This window comes from Electrona antarctica (assembly GCF_951216825.1).
Source record: "Electrona antarctica genome assembly, chromosome: 6".
Taxonomy (NCBI): Eukaryota; Metazoa; Chordata; class Actinopteri; order Myctophiformes; family Myctophidae; genus Electrona; species Electrona antarctica.
The window spans coordinates 12,787,662-12,800,836 of NC_136811.1; the positions used below are offsets into that span (position 1 = coordinate 12,787,662).

General features: G+C 49.3%; 1 protein-coding gene across 2 annotated transcripts in view; it reads left to right on the forward strand.

Moving 5' to 3' along the window:
• arhgap33 (Rho GTPase activating protein 33) overlaps positions 1 to 12,046 on the forward strand; it is a 75,036-nt gene extending 62,990 nt beyond the window's left edge. Inside the window, exons 25-30 of one of the 2 annotated variants that reach the window (XM_079504759.1) lie at positions 482 to 652; positions 2,888 to 3,276; positions 4,187 to 4,577; positions 5,486 to 6,829; positions 7,430 to 11,336; positions 11,597 to 12,046. In XM_079504759.1, the coding sequence (XP_079360885.1) occupies positions 482 to 652; positions 2,888 to 3,276; positions 4,187 to 4,577; positions 5,486 to 6,829; positions 7,430 to 7,804 (2,670 nt within the window). In that variant the 3' untranslated portion in view covers positions 7,805 to 11,336; positions 11,597 to 12,046. Of the gene's footprint in view, positions 1 to 481; positions 653 to 2,887; positions 3,277 to 4,186; positions 4,578 to 5,485; positions 6,830 to 7,429 lie in introns of both variants that reach the window. The other variant, XM_079504758.1, reaches the window with a different exon arrangement.
• Positions 12,047 to 13,175: the final 1,129 nt, after the last annotated feature.

The following is a 13,175-nucleotide window of genomic DNA, read 5'->3' on the forward strand; positions in this document are numbered from 1 at the left end:
TTCCCTCCCTCCCTCCATGACACATTCAATTCAATTCAAACCTTCATTGTCCCACAGAAAACTAGAGTTCTCAACAGGCCCGAAAATGTAGGCCCTGGGCCCTCATCAAACCCTGTACACTAAAGACACTGCCCCCCACTGCCTCCCTTAGATCTCCATATATGGAGCTGACCTGTTCTGACATTCCATATGTTGATCTGACCACATCAAACCCTGTACACTCAAGACACGCTCCATATAATTATGGCCAGTAAAGAATTCATTCCATATGTCGATCTGACCCCCCCCCATGCCAAAGCGCCAGCGCTCGCCCAGCAGTCTGCTGTCACCTAGACGGATGCGTGCACTTTTCACCCTCAGGCGTCTTACCGGTTATTATTATTATTTAGTTAGTTTTGTTTTTATTCATTAAACATTATGATAAAAATCTCAGTGTTTTGCCTGTTGCTTAGAGTCTCCTGTGTCGTTCTGTCATCCTCAGGCCGACAGAGACTCTCTCCACCAGCTCTCTCTGTCAGCTGATGCTCCGGAGCTGCTGGCCTCTGAACCCACCGTGTACTCCTCTGTGATGCAGCGCCCCCTCTCTGCCTGGATGAACAATAACGCTGCAGAAAGTACACCGCCGGGCCAGGCCACCAGGACACACACACAGGTGTGTTAAATAATAGGAAATTACATCTCGATTGTGCTCATTTACCAGGTGTTAAGTTATGTTTAGATATTATCAAATGTGTTTTTGAGGGGCGCTAGACCTTCCAACGTCTGGCTTTCGGAAATGACGTCTTATGGCAGCCAAGTCTATGGACTTTTAATGAAGTAAAGAAAAAAACAGATGTCATGTGGCAGAGAAGTCTATGGAGTTTTATCGAGTGTGATTATTTTTGAGCAGTGCCTCCACTCCATTACGCAGCAATGTGTGTCCCCGTATGTATGTCTGTATGTCTGAGCACAGACAGCTGCAACACCTAAAGTGGCCAGTAGAGTACAACACAGAGTAAAGTGAGCCCTGGGCTGTTCCTGGGGCTTTGGATGTTCCGGGGACCCCCACACAGACCCCCACATGGTCATGGTCATTTCTCGACCGTTTCGGACGCCGGGCGGCTCGCCGGAACCGGTCCGGCCCCCTGGGCTCGCCCCTCGCACAGTACACTACAATACTGTACAGAGCACAGTACAGTACAGTAACTATAACAATAAATGTATAGTTGCACCACTCAGTTCACACAGGTGTGATTGTTTGATGAGGGACTGTAGGCTTGATTCAGTGGTTTCTGAGAAGGTAACTTTGCATTAACACCATGAGACCATCAGGAGACAATACATTCAGCACTTGGGTGGCGCAGTGGTAAAGGGCCTGGCTTTGGCTTTGTCAAGTGTCTGTACAAACACAATTGGCCTGTGTTTGGGGGAGGGTCATATTTGTCACTGCACTGTATTGACCCAAAGTGTTTTCACACATAAGCCTCTAGTTTGAGGACACTAAGCAGAAGAACCTAACTTCAGTGATGTAAATAGGTTTTCAATGTAATGAGTCCCGGGATGCAGGGATGCTCTTTTAGAAATGAGTCCCAGAGACATTTTATGAGTCCCACTTCAACGACGTTAGGAGTCATATTTTGCCATTTTTACAAATTGCAGCATTTAACTCCCATTTAATTTTATATGGTTAAATGTTGTTATATTCATGTAGAAAACAGAAGAAGAAATTATAACTAAAGCTAGCAAAATATTGCATCATTTTTTATGTGTATTATTTTTACTGTACATGCTGAGTACAGTAGTGCATCCCGTGGATGCAGATGTCGTTGTTTTAACTAACGAACTTAACTATAAACTGCCTTTTGGGATGCAAAATGCACCCTATTTTAATCTCTGCTACTTTAAATGTATGTAGGCCTATGCAAAGTTTTCAAAAGTGTGGTAAAGTCGACAAAGTCACCCTTTAAGTGTGTGTGTGTGTGTGTGTGTGTGTGTGTGTGTGTGTGTGTGTGTGTGTGTGTGTGTGTGTGTGTGTGTGTGTGTGTGTGTGTGTGTGTGTGTGTGTGTGTGTGTGTGTGTGTGTGTGTGTGTGTGTGTGTGTGTGTGCGGTCTTAAGTGGTGCGATTGGGTGTATGTAGGTCAGGTTCTGTTCTAGTCTCTCTGTATGGGTCAGTGGTTGTGGGATTTAAACATCTCTGTTCAGGCTGACTACTAACCCATTAAAGCCAGAGCGCATTCCGTTGCACTTTTGGCGAGGTGAGCTAGCAATTTCCGGCAAGAGACACCGCCTTACCATTACAACAGGGTATACATTGACAGCTGGAAGCATCCCCTAATTAATCAAAGAATCCATAAAGTTTGAATAAATAGCACTTTCTTTTAAAAGCACCAATGAGTGCAGTAGATTAAAGGACAACTTGTTTTGTTTTTCAACCAAGATTCATGTTTTAGGTTAATCACACAATCTTCATATACCGGCTGGTATCATCCTGCTTGCTTGCTGCTCAACCCTCCTCCACCCCAGCTACCACCTGTCGTTTTGGATCTGCTGTTTAGGTACGGGGGATTCGGAGTCCCTATGGTTGGGACTGATGCGCTTGATCAGATTACCTAAAAAGCAGATCCAATTTATCGCCAAACCATAATAAATATATATATATATATATATATATATATATATATATATATATATATATGCTCATTTTATATTCAATAAATCTATATTCCATTCATGAGTTGTCCTGACTGAAGTGGCTAAATATGTCTTTTTTTTAAAGTAATTTGTCATTTGTTTGATCTCAGATTGTTTCCTTACTGTTTTCTTATTTTTGCCATTGAAATGACTGTAAATCCAAATGTACCTCATTCCCACTCTTAATATGTGTGTTTGTTTACGTGTATCTTTCAGGACACCGGCACCCTGTCCTCCGAGACGTCCGTCTCCGACTCCGTGGCCACCGACCAATCGGGCGGCAGCTCCTCGGGAGACGAACACACCCCCAGCCCCGTCTACACCAATCAGAGCCACCAGGGCTCCAGGCGAAGCCCCTCCGACGACCCGCGGCCGGCCAGGCGGAAGCCTCCCGCGTACGGCCGCCAGCTCTCCGCCCCTCATCTGCACCAGAAGACGACCGTCTCTTCTCCCGCCTCCGCCGCCACCACCGTGTCGGCCTCCGTCTCCACCCAGAACATCTCGGCGGTGGCGGCCCAGCAGCCTCAGCTGCAGCACTCCCAGCACTCCCAGTCGCAGTCCGTGGCGTATCCCCAGTCCTCCCAGCTCCACATGCACCACTCCAGGTTAGGGGCAGGCTGTCACCGTCATACACATTTAGTGTAGTGGTTAGAGTGGTGGTTCTATAAATGTACTTTAACCCATTTTGACCTGAGATCAGATTCTAAAAAATGTCTTCTACATCCTGACAGTTTTCTGAAAAAGCTATGTTTCTATGTCAGTGGTTCTGGTTCGATTTTTCAAAAATAACAGACCTACAAGCTCGTAGCGCGCCACTCGGTGGCGCGCTATGAGCTTGTAGATCTGCTATTTTTCAATAGCTAAAGCATAACATAATGCTAACACCAAAAGGGGTTCCCGCCGAAAATGGGTTAAAGGTAGAAATAGCGGAAATAGCTGACCTACAATCTGACAAGTAAAGCTTACAAGTAAGCTTGCAGATCTGCTATTTCTGTTTTTGTATGTATGAACATACAATGAACAAGATGGAAACGATTATGACGATTATGACTAGGGATGCGCGATTAGTCGGTAGCATAATCGGAATAGGCCATATTGGCCATAAAAATGCCATATCGGTATCGGAACGGTCTCAAAATGATACAGTTTATTTAATAGTTTTTTACCAGCAAAAAATAAATATATATATATTTTTAAATCTACATTTAATTTGTGTACTCAACTCAGTTGTGAAAACAGACACAGTACAGTATTATGCTATTTATTGATTGATTGAATACTTTATTAACAGGCTTTGGGCCAAGCCCCTATAGGGCCTAGGCTTGTTTTCATTGTGGTCCTCTGTATAATATCGGATTCGGTCAGAATCGGTATCGGCAGATATGACCCTGCAAATAAGCGGATATCGGTCATAATTTCATAATTGTGCACCCCTAATTAGGACAATAATAAATAATTGCGATTCTCTCTCAAATAATTGCACTGTAATAACAATTGTGACAACCTCAACTCCAGGTCTGAGAGCTCTCCGCTGTCCCAGGCCATCGCTCATCAGCCCGGGAGACCCAAGGTGCCGCCCAAACCCCTGGACCTGGTGGCCCCCCAGCGAGACAGAGACCCCCCGACGTCCCAGAGGAACAGAGACCTGGCTCTCCAGGTGGCCCCTGGGCCCCCCAGGGAGCACCGCGACCATAACCCTCTGACCAGGTCGGAGCTGCGGCGCTCCCTGGACGCCGACAGGGTGCGTCGTCTGGTGGGGGAGCCGCCGGGCGGCCAGCAGCCCCCGCTGGCCCGGGCCTTCTCCGAGCGTCTGAGTGGAGCTCCAGACAGGCTGGCGCGGTACCATGCTGCCCGGGCCGCTAGCCAGCCGGTCCCTGCCTGCCCTCCACCGCCCGCCTCCGCAATGGTACGTACACAGTACATACAGACAGCAGGGAGTACGGGGGGACGTGGGGAAACGGTGTAGAAGAGACGGGACAGTAGGAGAGTGACAGGGATGCAGAATGTTGGAAAGCTGAGAGGGAGGCCGTGTAGTAGAGACAGATCGTAAGAAACGGAGAGGAAGATGGATGACAAACGGTAGGGAGACGGCGTACAAGAGACAGACAGTAGGAAAGCTGAGAGGGAGACAGCTTAGAAGAGACAGACAGTAGGAAAGCTGAGAGGGAGACAGCTTAGAAGAGACAGACAGTAGGAAAGCTGAGAGGGAGACAGTTTAGAAGAGACAGACAGTAGGAAAGCTGTGAGGGAGACAGTTTAGAAGAGACAGACAGTAGGAAAGCTGAGAGGGAGACAGTTTAGAAGAGACAGACAGTAGGAAAGCTGTGAGGGAGACAGTTTAGAAGAGACAGACAGTAGGAAAGCTGAGAGGGAGACAGTTTAGAAGAGACAGACAGTAGGAAAGCTGAGAGGGAGACAGTTTAGAAGAGACAGACAGTAGGAAAGCTGAGAGGGAGACAGTTTAGAAGAGGCGAGGGAGAGAGCGCTCTGGTGGGGATCAGATCCTACACCAGCAGGTGTCCAAAGTGTGTAAAAGGTAGACACACAGTAGCCTTTGTTATTTCTGTTGTAAGCTAATAACTATTTTGTATATTTTTTTGGAAAGAAACAATTATAAAAAGAATATTAAACGTGTCAGTGATTTCTTTGTATATTTCATTTATTTGTCATATCTGCCCTATGCAATTTGTGATTACGAAGCCTAAAGGGCAAACAGAAATACATATTGTAACATTCCAATGTTATATGCAAAAAAAAAAAACACAATCGTCAACTTCATTTTGTAATGGTAACCTCCTGTTCCTCTTCCTGTAGGCTCACCCCATGGCCTCCTCCTGCTCCGCAGACGACCAGGGGAAGATGGAGAACTTCTACTACGAGATCGGGGCTCCCCGGGGCGACGGCCCCTTGCCGCTCCACCCGCACCCCCACCCCTCCCCCTCCGGCCCGCCCAGCTATGCCCGCCACGCCTACCTCAACATGAGGTCAGAGGACTTCCTGTGCGACCGCCCCGGCGGCAGACCCCTGTCCCGCAGCGGCGGCGGTGGCGGCCCGGCTTACCACGGCTATCCGGGGGGCGGGGCGGACGGCGGGAGGCGGGGCGGCCAGCTGTGGTCGTCGGACGCGACCAGAGCCTGGGCCGCCTCCCGCTCCCTGCGTTGCCACGACGACAGCAACAGGCCCCGCCTCCAGCGGCAGCCGGCGTCTGCGTCGTCGGTGCGGCTGCCGCCGGCGCGCAACGAGATGCACCCGCTCGCCAACGCCTCCTTCTCCCCGCTCGTCTCCAACTCCGCGCTGGCCCCTGCCGCGACCCCCTCCCACCCCGCCCCCCTCCACCCCTACTTCCAGAACGGCCGGGTGTATTACCGCTCGCAGCCGGACGAGGCGCCCGCCGCGGGGCAGCACGGCGGCGACCGCCCGGAACCCGTCTACGTCAACTACCCGTTCACCACCTCCTCCTCCTCCTCCGCCCCTCCTCCATACGTCTCCTCCTCTTCTGCTCCCGTAAGCCGCGGTTGGGCCACCAGCGACCTGGACCCTCCTCAACCTCCTCCCCATCCCCCGTCCCCTCTCCTCTCCCCGCTGCTCCTCACTCCTCCCGACCAGGACCAGAGAGACTCCTCCTCCTCCTCTCCCTCCCCGCCGTCTCTCAGCCCCTCCCCCGTGGCTCCCGAACCCACCACGCCGGAGTCGGATGGAGACGCCGCCGGCCGCCGCGGCCACCACCACCCCGGAACGGACGGCGGGACGGACGACCGAGAAAGAGGAGAGAGGAGGGAGGACGGAGGAGGAGGAGGAGGAGGTGGAGGAGGAGGAGGAGGAGCCATGGACGGGAGAGAGCGGAGGTCGGGGGAAAGCCCCCCCGCGGGGTCGCGGGGCCGTGACGTCACCCCTCCCCCTCCTCCTCCCCCTGCCATGTCCGGCCAGGACATCGCCGCTCTGCTGATGGAGAAGATGACGCAGGAGGAGAGAGAGGAGACGAGGAGCGCCAGGGGTCCTCCAGACGCCACCACCACCACCTCCCCGCCGCACGGGCACCCCCCGAACCCCTACGCCCCCGCTCCCCCTCCCCCTCCCCCGCCTTACCACCACCAGGCCGCGCAGCGCGGGGAGGCGTGGTGGCGTGCCGCCTCGGCGGGCGGCCAGCGCTACCGGCAGGTACGGGATGTTAACTATTTATCTATAGACCATTCATTGCCATTAAGAATTTACTCTATTAAATGTATTGATTTTTCAATTGATTTTGGGCTAGTGAAAGTTATAGGTAGTGTGTGTGTGTGTGTGTGTGTGTGTGTGTGTGTGTGTGTGTGTGTGTGTGTGTGTGTGTGTGTGTGTGTGTGTGTGTGTGTGTGTGTGTGTGTGTGTGTGTGTGTGTGTGTGTGTGTGTGTGTGTGTGTGTGTGTGTGTGTGTGTGTGTGTGTGTTATGAAATGTGAGCTTACCATAATCACAGTAATCTCATATTCAAGGAATTTTGGTTAGAAATTAGACAGACTCCATAAAGCACGGCAGAGGGGAGGTGTGTGTGTGTGTGTGTGTGTGTGTCTGTGTGCATGCTCATTGACACTGGTGAATGTTATATACACATCATAACAACAATAAGCAATTATGTTTCTGCACTAATTTTCGGTTTCGGACAAGAATTTTCCTTTTGATCCTACAACAAAACACATCTTATCAATTAATCAATGAATCGATCAATAATGTTGTCACCTAATCAATTATGGAATTAATGGATAATTTGCATCCCTACCGGCAGGTGTTTGACGTCCTGCCCTCCGGCGACCAGGTCCTGAGGTTCCACCGCTCGGAGGAGGAGGAGGCGGCGGCGGCCGCCGCCGAGCACAACCCCTTCCCGACCCGCTCCGGGTACCAGGAACCCCCCTACCCCCACCACCGCTCCTCGTACCCCTCCCACCAGCCCTCCGCTCCCTTCGGGGGTCCCAGAGGGAACTACCCGCCGCCCGCTCAGAGCCAACCGCAGCACACGAGTCACTACCCTCCGCCGCAGCCCCTCTACCCTCCCCGGAGGGAGATGATCCCCGACCCCGGGGCCATGAGGGGTCAGAGAGGCCTGGTCCGACAGGGCAGTCTGCCCGGAGCCCCCTGGAGCCAAACCAGGTCCTACTGCTAGACCACGACTCCCTTCAAAAAAAGATCTAATCGTAAAAAGAAACGAGGCAGGTCTTTTTAAAAGGCGTTCCAGCATTGTTAAGACAGCACAGTTGAGAGACCGGGGATGTCAAAAGCCCAGATTTGAACCCGCAATGTTTTACGACGATGTCTGTGCCTGCGGAGATACAGTCTGAGCCATCAGGGAATCTGATCTCAGATCAGTAGGAGGGGTGTGGCGTCCCATCCCACTGCTGAAAAACATTGAGCCGTTGTGTTCAGAGGAGTGCTAATGCCCTGCTCTCCCATTGCTAGTTAGTTTGATAACACAACCTTACCCCTGTACAAACACACTGCATCAATGATAGCTAGTATGTTGTACCTTCAACTGTGTTGTGGGACCGATAAACATGTTCATATCTTACATCGGTGGTGTCCAAATGATGTGTCATGAAGGGACTGAGGTTTTAGAGTGAAACAAAACACAATATCATTTCACAAAAATTTTAACCAACGACCAACACTGGGGGGATAATTATTAGTGAATGAATCAGCTGATGTAGTGTTTGATTGGGATAAAAACCTATACGCACCCTCCATGGCATACGAGTGGACACCACGGCCTTAGACTGATAGCTCAGAGCGGTGGGGTACGTTCAGCGGGGATTCATGGAACACGCAGCACGTCAAGGCATAGTGTTGTGCCCGAGTTCCCATGCCAAACCTCAGTTTATACCCCATGAGGGAGGAGGCTGCAGGGTGGGAGGCATAGTGCTTCTGTAGTGCAGAACAGCCCTCGGAGAAGTGTGACGCTGCCTTCGACCGAATCTGCTCGGTCTGTGCTGCTGTAATTCGCTCTGGAATAGACCTGAAATGTTCAGCATGGAGATACGGTAGAGCTTCATCGGGAAGCGCTACTCTCTTTGAGTCCTCTCAAAACTCCTGTGGGGTGTACACAGGTCTCAAGACCACAACGAGACAGAGCATTCTGTCACCCGTCTCAACTCTGTTGTTACTTTAGCTGTCGCTCGTCATCGCTCAAAGCGCCGCTCGGACGATTTGCGAAGTGTCAACAGCCTGTAAAGAGGTTGTGGGCTTCTGCTAGGGAGACTATGATTATCAACACAAGCACATGTATACTGGTTGTAGTCAGCGCCAAGGGACCAGGCTGTCACCAGCCAATCAACTCAGCACACCACTAACAGCTGGACCAATGAGGAGACAGAGAGCCAGACGAGGGCGGTACAATCACGGAGAGGAGGAAGTGTCTTATAGGAGAACAGTACCGGCTTGGTTTGACCTAATGGGCTGGTTTTTACTGATACCATTTGCGCTCCACATGGAATGTCCAGGATAAAGGACATGGAATGGAAGCGGATGGGAGCTCTGAGGACTGGGTGGAGAACAGGGCTGTAAGGACCTAATGGACTGGATTTAACTGGAATGGACCAGAACAGGACTGCCTCAGTAGTATGTGTACATAGAGGTGTGTGTGTGTGTGTGTGTGTGTGTGAGAGAGAGAGAGAGAGACTACAAAAAGTGTCTGGCTCACCTATGACGTATTAGTGAGGAGACAGACATGTAGAGTTTAAATTAGCAAAGGCATCATTTTTAAGTTTAGTTTTCGCTCATTGTTTTGTTTTTCGTTGGATTAATTCTTTGTATTTATTTAGTTTGAGCCCTGTTTTCCAGCAATGTTGGGATGGATACAACAGTATAGCTGGTTTATTTACTTTAGTCTGAGCTGCCAATGATTGTGGTGGTGGTGGTGGTGTGTGTGTGTGTGTGTGTGTGTGTGTGTGTGTGTGCGTGCGTGCATGCGTGTTTGCACGTTGTGAGGTGTACAGTAACACTGCCTTCTCGTTTAATAAGTGGCCTGTCTGTCTGTACCTGTCCCTCTGTGTGTGTGTGTGTGTGTGTGTGTGTGTGTGTGTGTGTGTGTGTGTGTGTGTGTGTGTGTGTGTGTGTGTGTGTGTGTGTGTGTGTGTGTGTGTGTGTGTGTGTGTGTGTGTGTGTGTGTGTGTGTGTGTGTGTGTGTCCGGCTGTTCTGCTCAGATATTAGCCATAAGGATTATTATGCCTCTATGCAACGTAATATATTCGTGTCAGGCTCTGCAGATGTACTTCGATGACGTCGTCGTTCAGTCACACAGATAAATAATACTGATCTTGTCTTCTCTCCATAAACACTTGAGGTGTAAAGGGGCGTCTGAAAGGTGTCGACTCACAGGGAGAACCGTTGCTCCTTCACCGAACACACACGTCCTCGGAGGCACGGTTATGGAGTGTGACCGGTGGCGGGAGGAGAAACAAAAAAAACTCTCAAAGTCCCAGACAGTAGCTCGGTAAATCCCGACTGTGTCACTTGGCAAAAGAACAGATTTTCAAGAAAATTTGAAAATTGTGTTTTTTTTCCGGCAAGCGGCGGGTGGCTTTGTGCTCATCCATGTGACTCCAGGCGTTTCAGACCCCCCTCTCCTCCCTGTGATCGGAAAACAATGTAACCGCTATACATTCCACTCCATGCTGATATAAGCACATTGTATGGTAGGCACTGGTCCTGGACTACAGTCTGTATTAAGCTGTGAAGTTTGTCCACCGCGACATTCCCTACTTTCACCATTGTGTCTTAATGCTTACCTCTGTTCTATAACCTGCTAGACTCGCATACACAACGGCCATCAACTGCCTGTCTGTCTGTCTGTCTGTCTGTCTGTCTGTCTGTCTGTCTGTCTGTCTGTCTGTCTGTCTGTCTGTCTGTCTGTCTGTCTGTCTGTCTGTCTGTCTGTGTTTTAGTGTGCAGTCTGTCTAACTGGATTCATAGTTGACAGTTTAGTCGTACAGTATGTCTCAAGCATTGAGATGATCAGTCAGGATGCCATGGAACTACTAAATGGTGCATTTAGATGTAGTATAAACTGCTTCAACAGAGGTATACAGTACTGTGTTATTCAAAAAGTACTGGGAGTCCATGACGTCACGGTCAACGTATAAATCCCAGTACTCCCAATGTGATGAAACCACTAGAGAAGTACTGCATGCCTGCCGGTGGCATTCTGACCTCTACGGCGGGACGGGGAGTAGCTCGTCTTCGCCTCGATTTAAGTCGCCGTGCGGCAGGTGTCATGCGCCGAAAATAACCGATCTATAAGCTTGCAGCGCAAAGCATCCGCGATGTGTTGAGAGCGTATAGTTTGCCTGTTTTCGGCGTGCGGGCCCGTAACACGCGACAGAGCATGCGTTAAGCATTACAAGGTACGTTTGATTAAAACGAATAGTGGCTGCATGTTTCAATATTTAATCGGTACACATTTTTATTTGACCGTTTCTTTGTCATCTTCCTGTACGCCACCTCAGTTTTCAGTACATGTAAGAGACTTTTCTGTTTTAACGTTTATAACTGGACTGTTAAGCCAAAATAATTCTATTCCGTGTGAGCTGAGCCGTGGATGTTGGAGCTATACGCGCCATGAGCCACAGCTTGGCTCACACTGCATAAATTAGGCTTTAGAAACTTTTCATTTGATCCTGCATCAGTTCATATAACTTTTTGAGTGGTGTAAACCACTCCTACAACTGGCTTTGTTAGTTTACGTGTCTGTCCGTCTGTCTGTCCGTCTGTTCGTACCAAAAAATGAGCATGGTTGCTACGGTCACCCAGTTCACCCGGGTGTGATTTCATTAGGAAAGTGGTCACTCAGTTCACACAGGTGTGATTTCATTACGTCAGACATTACGTCAGACCACAGCTGATCAGGCTATATAAGACCTTACACCACTCAGTTCACACGGGTGTGATTTTTTTATAGAGCAGCCAGCTGTGATGCGCGGCAGAGGTCGTTTCGCTTTTTACACACAAAATGGGGAATTCAGTGTGACACCCACCCCGGTTAGGGTCAACACAATTATGCTTCTATGATGATGCGTTTTACACTATATGTTTACATTGTGTGTGTGTGTGTGTGTGTGTGTGTGTGTGTGTGTGTGTGTGTGTGTGTGTGTGTGTGTGTTTCTGTGTGTGTTTCTGTGTGTGTGTGTGTGTGTGTGTGAGAGAGTGTGAGAGAGATACCTGTTCTTTTCATATCTATGCAGTGACATATAAGTCAGTGAAAGTTAGAAACACTTCGTGACTGTACTGTGTGTGTGTGTGTGTGTGTTAACCCCAGTGTATGATAGACTTTGGATCTTGCAGCATTTGTGTTCAGGCAGTGGTGTTGATATTTTGTCCGAATTCTGAGGTGTGAATAAAAGATGCTGGCTCAACAGGAAACAACGAGTGCTGCTTATGTGTCCACTTATGTACCATATATTTCAACCAAATACTGACTAATACTTGTCTGGCCTGGGCTGGCCTAGCGGTCCAGGCACCTAGCCAGAGAGTGTGTCGCGGGTTCGAGTCCCGATCCCGATGAACTTTTCTGCGTGTCTTCTCCCCATCTCTCTCCCTGTTTCCTGTCAACTTACTGTGTATATATTATCAATAAAGGCAAAAAAGCCCCACAAATATATATATTTTAAAAAAAAAGAAAAAAAAAAAAAAGAAACTAATACTAACCTACACCTAAACTACCCCCTTTATCTGGTTGAAGGTCATATCTAGTGCCAAAGATGTCCCCCTGGCAACTGTTTCAACTTTGGGTCAGCCTGATTGAAATATTGAATTGATTGAAATATTTATTAACAGTTTGCAGAATTACAGTACATCCTACATGTAAAAGTGCCCAAAGTTGAAGGGCAGAGCTTCAACTTCAGCTACCCAGTACCCAAGGTTGAAGCCCTTCAACTTTGGGCAGATCTACAAGCTTGTAGTGCGGCACAGAGTGCCACGCTACAAGCTTGTAGATCTGCTATTTCTCAGTGGGGTACATTGAATCACTGGTCCTGGGTCAATCCAAGGGCCTACCACTCCACTCTCTTGATATGTTGTTCCCCAACTCTTGGAGAGTATTTAGGCCTTTTACTGGAGGTCCCAGCCCCTAAAATGACCCCAGGAGGAAGTGTTGACCTTTACTGAATTGCTTCAGTTTGAGTTCATTTGAGCACCTACATTCAGATTTGGGCACCGTAGCATGTGGTTTTTAAGTGGTGGGCCTCGGGTCATCCTAGGGGCTAGAAGGTCCAGGGAAAGGCCTACATACTCTCCAAGAGTTGGGAAAGAACATATCAAGAGAGTGGAGTGGTAGGCCCTTGGCTTGACCAGTGGATGCAATGTACCCCACTTTGAGGTGTCACGTCTTAGGCCTAGATTTAGGGTAGGATTGAACCAGTCGCCCTGTAGCCATACAAAGGCCTAGGGTTCCCAGATTGTAAAATGTTGTTCCTCCATCTTGGGAGAGTATGTAGGCCAGGGGTGCCCACACATTTATGACGTGAGATCTACTTTCAAAATGACC